This window comes from Dromaius novaehollandiae, chromosome 17, assembly GCF_036370855.1.
Source record: "Dromaius novaehollandiae isolate bDroNov1 chromosome 17, bDroNov1.hap1, whole genome shotgun sequence".
In the NCBI taxonomy this organism is placed as follows: Eukaryota; Metazoa; Chordata; class Aves; order Casuariiformes; family Dromaiidae; genus Dromaius; species Dromaius novaehollandiae.
Window position 1 is genome coordinate 12,989,104 of NC_088114.1, and position 16,779 is coordinate 13,005,882.

At 52.3% G+C, this 16,779-nt stretch overlaps 2 protein-coding genes across 2 annotated transcripts; both read right to left on the minus strand.

Moving 5' to 3' along the window:
* Nucleotides 1-1,903: 1,903 nt before the first annotated feature.
* Nucleotides 1,904-9,450, minus strand: ACADS (acyl-CoA dehydrogenase short chain). The gene is made up of 10 exons (XM_064522261.1): nucleotides 9,346-9,450; nucleotides 9,013-9,176; nucleotides 7,496-7,645; nucleotides 7,089-7,200; nucleotides 6,561-6,712; nucleotides 6,104-6,274; nucleotides 4,685-4,822; nucleotides 4,311-4,406; nucleotides 3,912-3,968; nucleotides 1,904-3,260 (listed from the first exon to the last, which is right to left on the minus strand). The coding sequence occupies exons 1-10, from the start codon at nucleotides 9,389-9,391 to the stop codon at nucleotides 3,108-3,110; spliced, it is 1,239 nt and encodes a 412-aa protein (XP_064378331.1). The 5' UTR covers nucleotides 9,392-9,450; the 3' UTR covers nucleotides 1,904-3,107.
* Nucleotides 9,451-9,614: 164 nt separating this feature from the next.
* Nucleotides 9,615-16,696, minus strand: UNC119B (unc-119 lipid binding chaperone B). The gene is made up of 5 exons (XM_026119194.2): nucleotides 16,421-16,696; nucleotides 15,924-16,037; nucleotides 15,334-15,445; nucleotides 14,928-15,100; nucleotides 9,615-14,034 (listed from the first exon to the last, which is right to left on the minus strand). Exons 1-5 carry the CDS (start codon nucleotides 16,629-16,631, stop codon nucleotides 13,922-13,924), a joined length of 723 nt encoding a protein of 240 aa, XP_025974979.2. The 5' UTR covers nucleotides 16,632-16,696; the 3' UTR covers nucleotides 9,615-13,921.
* Between the last annotated feature and the right edge of the window lie 83 nt (nucleotides 16,697-16,779).

Consider the following 16,779-nt stretch of genomic DNA (forward strand, 5'->3'; position numbering starts at 1 on the left):
CCATCCCTGGGGCGCGTGGCTGTGCCTTTCTCCCGCCCTGCTGCTTGGAGATGTGTGTAGGATGTGACCCCCCCCCCGGCGACGTTGGCTCTATTCATAAGCAGACAAATCCTCACCTTTAACTAGCGCCTTTCCTCAAAGACAAGCCTGGCCCTACCTCTGCGTAGGGAGGTTCATGCTCTGGTTGGAGGCGGCTCGCCCCGAGCGCTCGCTCGTTAATGCTGCAAAACATGTTTGTGTTTTGCTTGTTTAGCAGTTCGCTTCTCTAACAGCCCTGAGGGGCAGACACACGCACACATGAATGCTAAAATGTCTAAGACAGCAGCAGGCAGGAATAAGATCTTAGTCTCTTGCTCTGAGCAACACCAGCGCTTTGCTCTAGAGCAGTTGGGGGCGGGGCGGGGGGGGGAGGTTTTGCGTGTAACCAGGCTGTGGCGTTGCTGAGAACAGGGCTAAGCATTGGGTCGCTGATCCCCCTTTGGACCTGTGGCAGCAAGGAAGGTATTTGAAAAAAAACCTGCTGTTTGAAAGACCTTGCACTCTTGAAACATCTGGGGTTTTTTTGTTTTTTTGTTTTTTTTTTTTTTTCCAGGCAATGACAAAAGGGACATCTATTAGAGCATCTTTAAGATGGGCCTAGGCTCACACACCTGAATGTAATTAGGGTTAGTCATGCTGTACCTAGTCTGCCCCCCCAACTCCGCCCTTGCTGTAACTTGATAATGTGCAATTTACTTTGCTATGTAATTTGACAGCGATGCAGCACTCAGCAAAGTTAGTGTCAAGTATGCAACTGTTCGCCTCGTCAGTAAAAACGCTCGCCACAGCGGCTGTAGCAGCTGAGGTCAGAGCGAGCAGGACGCTTGTTAGCAAGGCACGAGGTGTGTTACGCTGGCGTCCCCAAACGGAGCCTGCAGCCTCCCACAGGACCAGGCAATTACTTGATGCTGCCCCCACGTCCTGTGCAAAAGGTTCATGCAGGCTTTAGCACGTCCAGGCAGCAGGTTAATCCGGTGTGTTCTGCTTGAGCTGCGGTGCTCGTTGCTGTTTTCCCTCTTAGGTCAGCTGCTGCGAGCTTTCACATGCAACATCACTCTGCTCTGGAGACGCGGTGCTGCAATTCCTTACTGGTCATCAGTGAAGGAGGGGGGACACGGAAGAGGAGCGGGTCCAAAGCAATGAGGGAACGGTAAAGCCGAGCCAGGAGCAACGCCTACGTGCAGCGAGGGGAACCAGCGCTCCAGGTGTGGCCTGAGCTTCAGCCCACTTCCTCTGGTCACTGGGGATTCGGCTGGACCTCGGCACACAAGGTCCGTGAGGACGTGCGCTTAACAGTAACGCTGCAGTCACGGAAGCCTGCACTTTCCTGTAGTGACTAGGTCTGTTCCAGCCGAGTGGCTGCAAGGAGACGAAACAGCCGCCTTTTTTTTTGCTTCTCTTTTTTTAAAACAACCAAAAAAAAAAAAAAAAACCCCACTTCCTCCTACATAGCTGTACAAACAAGCTTTCAAAAAATCATGGTAGTAGTAATAGATGCTGAAATCAAGCTAGACAAGTGTAGGTCACATCTAGAAGCCTTCAGCCATTTACAACAAATACACAACCATTGGTTTTTCCAATAGACACATGCATTTTGAATTCACTGTCTGGCTGTTCCTATTGCTCCTTAGGTTTGTGAGAGCAGCAAGGAGAAAGTCAAGCCTTCAGGACTTTGCCCCAACATGCAGTTGCCCTCTAGCGACCTGCAAAGGGATTAGTTACGTTACTGGGAAATCCGTGCTAGAAGCTGACCACCAAAGCACTGTGAGACCTGCTGCGTCTACGCTCCTGTCGCTGGGGGACCGGAAGACAATAGTCTAAATGAAAGGTCCTTTAAATTAAAAAAGAAAATGAGGCCTTCTGGTCCTTTAAATGCAGGTTTTATTTATCTGCTGTCATTTACGTAAGATAGCTAATCTTGCTGTTTTCTCTCCACGCAAATGTAAATAAATGACACGACAGGAAAATAACTGTTCACACCTCTAGCGTGGTCATTGCTTGGACAGGAGGGTGGGCTGCAGTTTCAATCTGCTCCTTCTTTTTTGGAGTTCAGCGCCTTCGTTTTTGCTGTTTATCTTCCCAAAGTTTACTTCTTGTCAAAAATAACTGATTGAGGACATGTGCTACTGTTAGAGCTTCCTGGTAAGGCTTTCTGTGTCATCTGCTCATTTCCTAGTTGTTGCCCAAAACAAGCAGAGATTCAAGGCTGTTACTGTCGTTCCTGTTAGATAGCTGTTGGTTTGCACAGCAGCTGCTTTGAGGACAACTTCCTGGCCTCCATAGGTGGGTTTTTTCCTGCCCTTTATTTTTTACCTCTGTCTCTGCCATTGTAGCTTTTCTCTGGCCTATGCTTTTACAGCTGAATCCAAGTTGCTGGTCTGTGGTGGCTGAAATAGGCTATTTTTTTTAATGATCTTTGTTTTTACACTGACATAGCAACTGCAGCCTGCAGGAGCGCCTTTGGGGTGGAGGCAGTGCCCCACGTCCTAGCTCCTGCTGAAACCGAGGGCACCGTGCACTGCCTCACCGTGTGTCGTGAGCAAAGATGGTCTCGGCGCAGCCCATAGCCAATAAAGAGCTTGTGGACAGCAGCATCCCATAACTGAAATTCATGAAACTCTGAGCAGAAGAGGTAGTGTAACACACAGCTGGGGACAGCGCACATGAGCTGCATCTCAGTACCGGCACGGGTTATGGCATCCCAGTTAGGGACAAATCTGTGCAAAACAAGAAACCTCCGGGTCATGTACGAGGAGAGCGGCTGACTTCATGGGACAGCAAAGTCACCGTGCCTCTACCAGCCCCAAACCAGCTCTCCCCCTTAGGAAAAGGCCCGCACCCCTCCTACCACCGGGGGTGCCGCCTCCCTCCCCTTCACAGACCTAGCTAGGGACGTCCAAGCACCATACTTTGTCCAAAGAAGAACGAGCACATTTTAACAAGAGGGTCAGTACTCAGGGGTGAGGAAAGCGTCCATTGTTACCCTCTTTCACGAGGGCCAAGACGGGATCGCTGGTGTGCGTGGTTACGAGGCACTTTGGGGCAGCGTCCTGCTCTGGCTGGAGCCTTCAGCTACGATAGGCCTTCAGCAGTTGACCTGCTATCACCAGTCTTTGAATCTCGCTGGTCCCTTCATAGATCTCAGTGATACGAGCGTCGCGGTAGTGCCGTTCTGCTGGCATCTCCGTCACGTAGCCCATCCCGCCCAAGATCTGAATGGCCTGAAAAATCAGAAAAGAAGGGGGTTCAAAGAATTTACTTTCTGCAAACCACATCCAGCTTAAAAGGTGCTAATCCCACTGCAAGACTAACTGGAGGGAGCCCACCAGGCTGCCTAGCCCATTTGCAAGCAGAGGAATAAAGGGGATGTGCCCTGGCTAACAGCAGCACTGGTAGCCCAGACCAGGAAGGAACAAATGCAGCAGTGTTTGTTTATTAGCCACCTTCACCCAGCCTGCTTTAAGGGCAGGAGAAAACACATGCAGACACCAGCAGGGCCTGTTCCTTGTGCCCATCCTACTGCTAGGCCTGTCTGGGGCACCCACGCTCCCTCCCATGTCACTGCACATAGCTGAAACCCTGAAATGCCACTTTGCTCGGCCACCGCCATGAACAAGCAGGCTGTAAAAGGCAACATGGCTGCAGCACAGTAGCTTATTCCTCCCCCGCCCCCACCCCCCACCCCCGCAACTCCAGAGGGACGGCCATGACATCCCATGATGTCCAGGTAGATACAGCTATATATAAAATTATCTATCTTTTGTATTCTAGTAAGAGCAACACCCCACCACCTGGCTTGTTATGTGACAAGGGGAAGAAGCCAAACTGCTTTTCAGCATGATGCATATCTGAGAGCCGAATTGTGTAGTTACCTGATGAGAAATGGCTGTTGCAGCTTCTGATGCAGCCAGCTTGGCCATGGCCGCTTCCTTTGGAGAAGGAAAACATCACTGAGGATGCAGGTAGCACAAAACCAAGTACCTCATTTGCAAGAGAAGCTTGAACACTTGGCGGCCTCAGCTGCAGCACAAGACAGGCCTGGCCAGCGGCTCTGCTCTCAGAGGCCACCCCTCTCCCCTCAGATGAATACAGGGCCCTGCAGGCTGGCAGGGCAGACAGACAGCACCGTTCAAAAATCCGCCAGAGGGCTAAAGCCAGCCAGCCCCGGCTGGCAAGAGCTAAGCTCAGTAACGCTGTACACAGCGTGGTTTTCCTGCACGGAGCCCACGCGCAGAGCTGTCGCTGCGCCCCAAACGCGAGGCTGGACAGACCTTTGTGAAGGGCTTCCCGTTGTCTTTCAGCATAGCCGCTCTCCAGGTCAGCAAGCGCGCACCCTCCAACGCCACAGCCATATCTGCGAGCTTAAACTGCAGAGACAAACAAACATCGCTGTTGTTTCAAGTGACTGCATCTGCCTGCATGGGAACATACACCAGGAGGCTCCCAAATCTGAGGCCAATTTTGCTAGAAAAGGTGCTATACGAACTCAAGTATCACTTTTTAACTGTGTTTGAAAGCATAAGCTATTATTACTTTGCTTATGACAGTCAGTGCAAAGTGTATTACATCCCTGAAGCCAAACCAAAGTGCCCGCCTGAACTTCCCACCAGCACTAGCAACATTTGGAGGTAAATCGAGCCCCTACCTGAACCGCCTGTAGCTTTGTGATAGGTGACCCAAAGGCCATTCGCTTTTCAGCATAATCCACAGCGCAATCCAGCGCTGCCTGGGCTATTCCTAGCGCCTGTGAGGCGATACCAATCCTTCCCGCATCCAGGGCTTGCTGAGAAAGACACAGAATATACGTTTAAGTCATACCTGATCAAAATAGCAGTACACTCCCCACACACACCCCACCCCCCTTCTGTTCTTGCTGGGAGAGATGGCAACTGCTGTAGCCTCTGGTCACAGATATGTCCTTGCTTCAGGAGATCCCCGTTACGCAGGACTAGAGGGCTGTAAAACATACTCGGCACTGCAAGAGAAGCCAAGGGTACAAGATGAAAAGGAGAGACATTGCTGCATAGCTAGGGGGAAAAAAAGGCAAAAATACAGGAAACTCAGCAAACCCAGGAGCATCTGCTCTGGAAAGAGCTGAAAAGAACCCTTCAGTGAGCTCCTCTGGCTCACTGTGCAATTCATTTGACTTTACATGAAAGATGGAAAGCTGCTCGGTGTTCCTCTTTACCCCTTTCTTTGATATACACACTTAAACAAGCATTTTCAAAATGACTAGTGAACTGGCATCAATAATCTGACTTACCTCCAACACTTGCCAATTAGGCTTTTAACTGCTTACCTGCCTCACCATGGGCATGGGAAGAACTCACGGCAGACAGAGAAAAGGCTTTATCAGTCTTGGCTTGAGTCTTAAAAAGTGGCTGGTGACTGGAGGGTTCCCTTATTTTTGGGCATAATATGATGGGTTCTGTTCTCCAGGGAGCTCAGCCTTTTTCAAAAAGCCAGGCCAACAGACAGTGGCTTGCCTTATGGGGAAAGCAATGAACCTTTCCAGTTGGGAGCACTTCACGGCAGGGAACCTGCTGCTCTGCAGCTGCCTGACTGCTCCTCAGAAATCACATGTGTGCCATAACTCAGATTTCATCCACCTTTGGATGTGCATTCAGGACAGCTCCTCTGCCAAAGTATTTAGGGAAAAATGCAGCATTTTCTTTTTTCTGAGAGTCCAAAACGGGGGGGGGGAGGGGTGACAGTAGGAAGAGGAGAAAAATTTTAAAAAGGAAATACCGTGAAGAACCACCCCCCAGCTAACTTACTGCCTCAGCTGCATGGACATTCCTTCACCTGAGAACTGCCACACAAACTCTATGAGCTGCCAATGGTTTAAGGTAAATCAATGATTTATCAAGCTCTATCAGTGATTTCTCCCGCTTGACAAAGGTCAGCTGCCTAGCGTTACCCAGAACAGCTTACGTTAGCGGGGCTCGTCCTAGTAATCATAAGCCTGAAAGTGGTTGTGTGAGCCCTGAGAAGGCCTTAAGGCAGTGAGTTTGGCAGCTGCCATTGTACACAAGCCCAGTCGCCCCCCGCAGCCATCTCTCACCATGGCGATTTTGAAGCCCATGCCCGGCTGCCCCAGCAGGTTGCCCTTGGGTATCCGACAGTCCTCGAATATCAGGTTGGCAGTGGAAGACGCTCGGATCCCCAGCTTGTCCTCCTTCTTCCCCAGGGAAAGGCCAGCGGTTGGCATAGGAACCAGGAATGCACTAATGCCCTGCAACAAGACCCACACTCTCAGGAGTGGTGCCAACTTCCCACTTACATGGGTGTCAGCAGGCTTCCTTCACACATTTTTCACAGGAGCCACAGGTTCATGTAACCAGGAAAAGGGAGGGGGGAGCTGAGTGACAGAACAAAGCTGCTGCACTTTAGTCCCCCTCTCTTCAATGCCTGCACAGCGCTCAGTGTGCTATGCAGTGCTCAGAGCCTTTTCAAAGGGCTTCTCCCTTCGCAACTCCCTTACTCTCGGCCCTTCCTCACAAATGACCCACCGACCGCACCTTGTGTTTCAGGGATTTATCAGTAGTGGCAAACACCACGGTGGCCGACGCGTCCCAGGCGTTGGTGATCCAGGCTTTGGTGCCGTTCAGAACCCACTCGTCACCATCCAGGCGGGCCACAGTGGAAGCAGCTCCCGCGTCGCTGCCGTTTCCTGAGCGAGGCACCAGGCAAACACAACTCAGGCGACTGGGAACAGCCCAGCGCGCCAAACCCACCCCCGTCACGGCAGCGGCGCCAGCACGGCCCCTCCCAGAGAGCAGCCAAACACGCGGGGGAAAGGCTGGCGTCTCTAAGACATCTCCATCTCCAGAGCTCTGCTCACACGGAGAGGATGAAAGTTTTCACCACAGAACATAAGAGGTGGCAGTTAATGTCTTGGGCATTGAAACTTTGTTTAAATGGAATAGCTATAAGTCACCTTTCTGCAGACTGCTACCGTTTGACAGACCTAAAGTCCATTCTAAATTTGGTTAAGGAAAGACGGTGCCCTGCTTACTTTGCCACAGGAATGATAACAGCCACATCACCTGGTTCGCTAAGGGCAAAGCACCCGATTTTATCCCCGCTGGTGAAGGGAGCGATCCACTTCTGCTTCTGCTCTTCAGAACCAAACTTGAGTATTGGCCCTAAGTACAGAGACTTCAAGAATTGAGAGTCGTGTTAGCGCATCCGGCGGCTACAAGCAAGCCAGTAACTCCCCAGCGCCTAACGCTCTCCAGCACCCCAGAACACACCACAAGCTCAGCAACAACAGACCCCCTTTCTCCAATTCACCCCTCTCCAGTGGTACAACAAACTCCCAGCTGCCAGGCTCGGTTGCACTCCCGTCCCTCACATGCACTCTCGGGATTCAGATCCACTCCCGTCCCTCACACGCACTCTCGGGATTCAGATCCACTCCCGTCCCTCACACGCACTCTCGGGGGACACTTACGTTATTGACGCTCATAATGACGCCCGTGGACGCGCAGCCCCTGCTGATCTCCTCCACGGCAATGGAATAGGCCAGGCAGTCGAGGCCTGCTCCGTTGTACTGCTCCGGCACGTCCATGGCCAGCAGCCCGAGGCCACCCATCTTCTTCACCTGCACGCGGGCAAACGGAGAAGTAGCTGGTATCCCCACAAATACACACACACGCACACAGGCAGAGGCACAATAAAGACAGGCTGCATTAAGGCTACACACACAGCGAGAGATGCGCACGACTAGTGCTCACATGGGAATCTGACTGCACAAACTGGTGAGCACCCGCAGGTCCCAGTGACTTTAACAAGAGCTGCGCAAGGTCAGTGCCGATTAGGACGAGGCTCCTGCTTATTTAAAGAGCTCTCTCCACTGTCTGGAAGGAAGGGAGCCTTCCGAATCTGAAACAGGGAGTTATAACGTCACCTGAATTTTCTCAACCTCCCACCAAAGTTTATCCCTCGCATTACTCTGTCGGCTGGAAGCTCTCAATGGAAAATTAGCTGATAAAAACCATTTACTACTTTACCTTCAAGTCTGCTGTGCTTCAGCCTAGGACTGCACAGGAAAAGAATTTTACAGAATGAATGATCCATAGAACGGTTCACAAGAAGCTGGTTTTTAATTCCCATTAAAGCCAGGTCTTGCTAGTCATAGAATTTAATTACCGGTCACATTCTGCATTATTCTACCCGTATTCCTCAGCCGGACACCTGGCTTCTTAGCCTTAAGCTCTTCAGAGCACAGGCTGCCTCTATATCACTTGTTAGTATCTAACAATTAATTTCGTAACGTACAAGAGAAAAAAAACAAGCTTTTCTCTGTCTTCATATTTAACATGTGTTGAGTCAAATTTAGCCCAAACATTTGGTGTTGCAGAAATAAGCTTTTTACCAGCTTCTGCTTGCTTTAATAGGACCAGAGGGAAGTTTTTAGACAAGTATTTTGCTTCCTGTATGGGCCCCCAAAACCCCCTTTATATCAAATCTAGAGGATGAACAAAAGATAGTAACTAGATCAATGTACATTGCTTTATCTTTAAAAACAAAACCCACCATTTTTATTTTGAATTTTCCTCTGTACTTTCAAGCAAAAATCCTCAAAATCAAATGCAAAATTACAAGGTAAGAGCAGCGAAATGGGAGGGAATTTTCTTCTTCTTTAGAAAGAGCATGAATTCCGTCTATCCTTCCTCACTCCTTGGAGAAGGTGGGATATGACAAAGCTCCCACACCTCTGACTGCTCTACTTGGAGCCTTTCGGCTAATGTAATGGCATGTATTTTTCTGGGGCTTAGTATTTCATAGCAACCAATAAGGTGAATTAGCCTGTTCAGCACGGCAGAGGACGGCTGCACTGCTTCACCGCCATACGCAGCCTGCTAACGTGCTTTATCGGTTTCATGCCAGGCTGCGCGGGGCAGAGGCAACCGCGGCAGGCGCCGGGCCGGGGGGGGGGGGGGGGGGGGGGGGGGGGGGGGGTGTCACCTGCGCGGCCGGGAAGCGGTGCTCCTTGTCCAGCTGCGCGGCCGCCGGCGCCAGCTCCCTCTCGGCGAAGTCGCGGCAGGTCTGGCGCAGCATGCGGTGCGTCTCGGGCAGCTCCGCCGCCTGGAACACCGCGTGCAGCCGCCGCGGGCCGCCCAGCGCCAGCGCTGCGCACCGAGAAGCCGTTAGGCCCCGCTCCCCTTCCCGCAGGCCCTGAAGGGCACCGCGGCGCGCCCGCGCAGGCCGCGGCCCCTTCCCCTCCCCCCCGCCCTCCCCCCCGCCGCGCCGCGCCCCGCCGGCCCCCAGCGGCCGCGGAGCGGGACCGGGCGCCCTCACCCCGGGGCACCGCGCCGCCGCGCGCCAGCAGCGCCGCCGCCGCCATCTCTCGCCTCAGGGCAGCGAGGGAACAGCGCGCACGCGCGGGCCGAGGGGGCGGGGCGAAGGCCCACAAATGCCCCGCCCCCGCCTCCCTGGCCCCGCCCCCGCCTCCCTGGCCCCGCCCCGCCCCCTGCGCCCACAGGCCCCGCCCCCCGGGCTCCCTCGCCCCGCCCCCCGGGCTCCCTCGCCCCGCCCCCCCGGGCTCCCAGAGAGGAGGCGGCCGCCGGTGCGGAACGGGGGAGGTTTATTCGGTGCTATTGCTCGTGACGGAGGGCCGGGACCGGGCACGCACGGCCCCGGCCCGGGACACCCCCCGCCCCGCTCTCCGGCACCCGGGCTCCAGCCCCACGGCAGCGCCGTGCGGGAGCGGGGAGGGGCGGCGGCAAGGCCCCACGGTGAGGTACAGGTACAGGTACAGGCAGAGGTACAGGTACAGGTACAGGTACAGGCAGAGGTACAGGTACAGGTACAGGCAGAGGACGTGCCTGGGCCCAGCGCGGGTCCGTGCAGGTGCTCGTGGTGGTTGCTGGTGCTCGTTATCCTCGGCGCAGAGGAGGAGGAAGGGGCGCCCGACTGCAGCAGCTCACCGCCCGTCGGCCTCGTCCTCGGCGTAAAGCCGCGGGGGGCCGGCAGCGTTGCCGAGTCCAAGGACGACAGCGGGCGCCGGTCCGCGCGCCCTCGGGCAGTCGCTCCGTGGTGCGGGACGGCAGAGCGGAAGGCAGGCACGGGGAAAGAGCCGAAGCCGATGCGATGACATACAGAGCTGAGAAGTGGAGTTACCGCACGTGGCCTCACTACTTCGCCGTCACCACCTTCCTCATCCATTTCTGCCTTTTAAACGTTTGTTTTATTCTTCCTGAACCCTCGGATAAGCAGAAGAAACACCCTCAAGCTCCAGAGGGGAGGCTGTCGCTGCTTCTCTGCAGATGCATTGAAAGTCCTACAGAAAGCACACAAAGGAAGACGCTTCCTACCAAAAACGGAGGGCAAGGACAGCAGTACCCTGTCCGAATAGGGAGAGATGACCTTCCTTCGCGAGGTGCAGTATGGATCCAGCAGTCTCTCATGAAACAACTGTCCGGGAAGCTTGCCCACAAAGAGCCAAGGCACTCACCTCAACAGCGCAGCAAAAGAGGTCCTGGTCCTGAAAGAACCAATACTGGAAAGATTTAGCATGAGTCTGTGGTTTTGGTCCCCTTTTTTTGTTTTGTTATAGCAGAATGCAGCATAATCCTATCTCTTTCCTCCTTCCAGCTCAGCACACGTGATCTGAGAGAGGCTGTCTATAGATACCCCTTCTCTTGCTCAAACTTTGACCGACACAAAGTGCCTCCTTTCAGCGCACGGCTAGGAACAGACCATCCACTTGCCAAGGAGGAGATCCCCTCGGAACTTCTTCCTAGCCCACTGGCTTGAGTAGCTTCCATCCAAAACATCAGAACACAGAAACCAGAAGGAAGAAAATGCTCTGTTAAACCACGTTTACCAAAGGCCTCATCTCGGCCACAAAGGGAAGAGACCTCACAGAAGGCATCTAAGAGAAGAGGGACCCTAAGGAAGTGGACAAAGTGCAGACAAGAGTCCAGAAGTCCCTGACTTTTTGGGTTACAATCAACTCTTTTCCAGTGCCAGGTCGCCCTCTTGTAGGGATTTTTTTCTGCAGCATGCTTTTCTGGGCAAAGACTCTCTAATTTGGCAAACAACTTCAGTTAGAAGCTATCGTAGGCATGCTAATGCTGCCTGCCTGCAAGTCTTGTTATGTTTTTCCTCCAATTTCCCCTTTCTTATTGCTGAACAATTAAGACATTCACTGATGGGAAAGCAACTGATTCAATCATTTCTTCTCATCACTACTGACAGAGGTACTGGCTATGTAAGACAGGAATCCACTTGCCTATAGCATCAAATACCTCATTTATAGTTGGAAGAGCATTCTCATGCGGGTCAGTCGCATTCTGCAAAGCAGCGGCTAGATGGCACCCGCACACCTACCAAGCGCTCCGACTGGGCAGAGCTGCACACCGACTAGCACAAACAGCTTACGCGAGTTGGTATTCACCAGCAGAGTAATTTCTGCTGCTCACTCTGGCAACAGCGCATCTTCCTTTTAAGCATCTGTACTCGGTGACATAAGAAACAGATGGGAATCATCACATTCATAAGAAAAATGACCAACCAGAGGAGGTTGCTTCATACAGAAAATGAGACAAAAGTAACATTTCAAGGCACCTGGGTTTATACTACACACAATTTCAGCTCAACATCCTAAAATCTGCCAGGGAATAACTATCAGCCTCTTCAGACACTTTTATCCTGAGTATCTCGAAGCAGTTCAGGATGGAAAACACCCTTCTGGGCAGTTCTGCTTTGCCATGAGTAACTACCCGCTCTTACAGCAAAAAAGAAGTTTCCCCATCGCAATGGCATGGCAAAAGGCCTTCTGAAGACAATCACAGCAGGAGGCCTCTTGAGCTCCACCTTACAGCAGCTTTACTAATTCTGAAATCACCACACAAGATTGCTTAAGTGCCTTCGGGGATGCTGGAGGGGATCCACGGCAGCAGAATTGTTCTTCATCTTTCAGCCACGCAGACCTTGCCCCTCCGCATTCCCAAGACGTTTGCTGTGGTTGCTCATGATTAATGCTCCTCCCAAAACAGGTCATTTGTTGTGGTTAATCATAATTAAACATCCTTCCCAAGAGCTGGAGATTCTTTCATGGCTGCCACCCCACAAACTCTCACTGCTTACTCTGCTGCCAACTGATCCTTTATGCCAAAGCTAACATTACTCGTCTGCCAGGGGAAGGCAGAGGCTTCCTACTGCTGTGCATGCACTAACAGGCTCCAGGCTGTGACGTCCGTCCCATTCAGTCCTGCTAAAACATAATCTACTTTGAACCTTACTTAATACAACAGGTAACCAACTGTATCCGCCAAGGAGTTAGGTTTCAACTGTCTCAGGGAATAAGTGGAATTAATACTAGCAAATGTCTCTAGTCTAGACACAAGCTCTCGGCAACGACAGCCATGACTGACCCGCCCAGGGAGGGGACAGGAAAATGACAGTCTCCAGAGTCAGCAGAATACGCAGAGGAGGGCTTTCCCCACTCAGATCTGCATGGGCAGAAGCTGGGCCCCAGCATGGCTGCTGGGAAGACACAGATCTCCCCTTCCCAGCGCATGACACTATTTCCTCTCTACTGCCAGATACCAAACGCAGTTGTGAAATACACCCTTTGGTCTAGCGGGTAACTAACTCAGAAGAAGAACGTCCTAAACCATAAATACACAGGTAAGCAGGCAAAGCAGTGACGGGAACTTAAACAATTCTCATTTTTTGGTCATAAGAATCCCACTCCATAACACCAGCTGAGCAATTTGACCTGGGCAGCTTTTAGCTAATACATTATAGCTGACATAAAACAAAGCAAATGAGCTGGTAACACCACCATCTCTCCTTCCAGCACCTCTGACAGATCATTCAGGTCTAAAAGGTTTAAAGATATACAGAGATTGAAACCTAGGAAGCTCAGCTTCCCACACGTTCTTCAGGTGAGTTTCCACATTCTCCCTTTTTCCTCCAAGTGCACTAGATTGACACCCCACCCCTCCACCCCAGCTAGACTGACAATGTGCTGTCAGCCCAAAGACAATACATTCTGTAACAAGAGCCAAAAATCCTACGCAACAGGAAGAAGGAGAAACAGTGAGTGAAGTGAGATTAACTTCAGCTCTAAAGTTGACCTCAAGCTCCATAATTCAACAATTTGCTCACATGAGCGCAAATAGAAATGCTATCAGATTGACTCAATGACCAACCTGGATAAACTCCCCTTTTTCTTATCTTGCATTTCTAGTGAAATCTCTGGCAAAATACAGATTAAGTAGTTTCCAGGAGCAGTTCAGGCCCTTGGAAGCAGAAGGAAGATTCCTGCGCTGCTTAGAAGCTGAATTAGTCTCTTATTTTAACTTTCCACCAGGGAATATAAAGATGCACCCTACAAAGCAAACCCAGCCATGCTACAGACTAAACCACTATGCAGTGAAGAGATGATCTATCCAACTGGAGAAGAGATCTGCTCTTCAGGCCTCGCTGGCTAATTGAAGGGGGCAAATTTTCCTGCTAAGAAATAGCTTACTGAAACAATCTGACCTCTTGTAAGAGGGTAGTCAGTCACCCAACTGGTGAAATATCAGAAGCACTAAAAGTGCAATCTAACTATAAAAAAAAAAAAAACATAACAGCAAAAGTTTCCTAACAGAGCCTCCGATCCATAACCTGACCAAGGTACCAGAAGGTAACCAGGAATGGAGAAAGACAGAGGCAAGCTACATAGGAATGTTGGATAGAGAAGTGTTGTAGGGAGATTTCCTTAACTTTCATGAGCTGCCTTCTTTTCTTCATGTTTTCAGTCTCATGCAAGGAGAAAAGGTTTGGCAAGAAGCCTTGCTGCATGAGACAGCGACTCCGGTCCCCTCCTGGATATCCGGAATGGTTAGCAGTAGCACAGCATCCAGTGGACATGTAACAGTTACTGTCCTCCATTGTAAGCATAGTCGGCCTTGTTGTGCATGATCAACTTGTTGTCCACAAAGTAAAAGCTGTCCGAGCGGGTCTCGTAGGGATTTTCAACCATCAGGCGGACTGTGAACGAGAAAGCTCAATTACATTCAAATACAAAAGCCTGCCACACTCCGTTGGACAGCACAATGTCAGAGGAAAAAGGAGTCTGCCACTCTGCTGGATTTACAAGGCTGATGCTCTGCCCTGTTCCAAGCGAGAGAATCAAACTGCTCTGCTGAGCGCACTTCAAAAGCTCTGTCCTGCCCTTCCTATTCTCCCTATTCACAGGACAAATGCTGACAAAAGCAAACAAATGGAGACAGTAATCTCGCACACGACAACCTAGAAGCTGTGAGAGCCACCACTGGAGCACAGCAGCTCTTGCGTGTCAGCATTCAGACAAGTGGCAATCAGCAAGCGAGAGCAGCGACGACACTCCCTCCACGTCCGCACGTCCTCCCCCACCCCGGCAGCCACAGCGGGGACCACATCCTCCTGCTCTACCCACCCCATGAAGTCAAGCACACCCGGAGTCATGCATAATTGCAGAGCTCGTGCTAGGCTCAGAAAACACATCCTTCAGAGAAGAGCCAGTCCTGCTCCAGAGCAGGAGCTTCCAGCTCTGACAAGCAAGTGCTGAAGAAAGACACGTGGCTACTGAGAGGACACTTTTTCAGGGTTTCGTTATCTTCTGGACGACACTGTCAGGCACGTCCTGTGGCTGATCAGCCCTTCTTGCAGCCTGTGACTTAACAACACAGGTTGTTTTCAAAGATGAAGAATTTGCAGCACAAAGCTGTGACTTAGTCAGAATCGCACACAGCTGAAATCAGAAACCTGTATCTATCTGTTGCTGTCCCTCCTTCCTAGTCACAACTGTTCCTCCACAAGGAGAGAGACAGACAGAGGTGGAAAGGGAGAAAATGAGCACAGGCGCACAAAACACAACTCAGTGCAGTAAAGCAGATACTTACTAAGGTCTTCTGAGAGCTGAGGGAATTCATAGATGTGTTCACATGTGTTCCTGCTACTGGGGATACAGAACCCAAAATCGAAGTCAAAGTTCTTCAGTAAGCGATCTCGGAAGTAATGTCTCTCGATCATTCGGAAGTTTGACACTGGCTTTTCTCCCACTGTAAATTCCACTCTATAGACAAAAAGTGGGAAAACACACCTAAGACCACCTACCTCACTTCCTACTGGGAAGGACAAAGCCTCGGACCTGAGGCTACATTAGAACCCAGCAAATCATTCCAGAAAGAGTTTCATATTTGTATTGTAAGATAGAGTCTCTCTAGTCCCTGACTCAATTCAGTTAGAAACTATCAAGTGACACTTGGTAAAAATCTGTTTTTCCCCTTTCTGTGAACTCATACTCACGTTGCACCAACAGTCCGAAGACGGAGAAACGCTGGGGTGAACTGGTAACGAACAAAGCGGCCTGCACTGGCATCTAGCTCACTGCTGTCATCTTCATCCTCGTCATCTTGCTCTAGAAAATGTGCCAACTCAGAGTTATTCTGCTAACAGCTTACACAGACAGCTAACAAGCATATCAGAACAAGCTGGCTATCCCTTGGGCAATGAACATGAAGGTGTCTAAGAATTGGTCTGGGACTCATTGTGGCACTAAGAGAAAGCTGACCCAGCTTTGGTAGCTCTGGAGCTGAAACCACCCTCTTAGCCTCACAGGAGGCCAAAGCACATGGAAGAAACTCCACCGCAGCCAGCCAGCAAGGGGAGATTTGCAGTTGATAGCATTCCCCCTTCTCACTGTAGTCACTTCACATTTTTATGACATAACTAGGAAGCCTCCCAGCAAAGGTAAACTCAGCCCCACACTGAAAGGAGAGGGGTTCAGTCACCAGGACATACTGCAAGACCTTTCCGCTCGGTCTGCATGGCTCCTTCATCGCAGCTTCCCACTCTCAGCGCCTCTCCAGCCTCTCTGCAACGCTAGTGTGACTTGCCTGAAGCAGACGGCTTTGCAATTTCAAAAAGCACCGTTCCAGTTTCAAGGTCCCGGATCTTGAACCTGGTGAAGTCAATGTTGTAAATGTTGTCTTCTGGTTTGCATAAATAATCTAGAAGAAAAACACAAAGCAACGTTTCAAAAGATCTCGGAGCAGCTTTCAAAGCAATTTCCGAGTCAGGCTCTGCTAGTCCCAGCCCCACAGAACCCATCCGACAGGCCGTTCTGCAGAAGTTTCGGGGAGCGGGACAAAAGCGAGGCCGCCGGGAGAGGCGAAGGCGCGCCAGGCGCCCGGGGCAGAGCGGGAAGCACGGCTCGAGCGGAGCGGAGCGGAGCGGAGCGGAGCGGCAGCGGGGCCCAGCCCGGGCAGCACAGCTTTCCCCGAGGTCCCGCAAAGCCCGAGGCAGAAGGGCGCAGCGCCGCCGCCGAGCGGAGCCGCGGGTCCCGGCCCCGGCCCCGGCCCCGGCCCCGGCCCCGGCCCCGGCCCGCACTCACTCTCCGTGACCCGGCACAGCCCCAGGACGTGCTCGGGCCGGACGGTCTCCAGCGCCAGCAGCTCGGACTCGGTCCAAGGCGCTCCGGCCCGCGGGGGCGCCGCGTCCGCCGAGCCGCGCCGCCCCCGCAGCCGGCTGAGCACCCCCCCGGGCCCCGGCGGCGCCTTCTTCTCCGGCCCCGCCGCCGCCGCCCGCGCCTTCGAGCCGCTCATCGCCCCGCCGCCGCCGCCGCCAAGATGGCCGCCGCCGCCCACGGTAGCTATGGGAGCGAGGGGCGGGGCCGCGCGGTCAGAGGGCACGGGCGCTGCCTAGCAACGCCGGCGGCGCCCCAAGCTGAGCAGGGCCCGCCGCGAGCCGGGG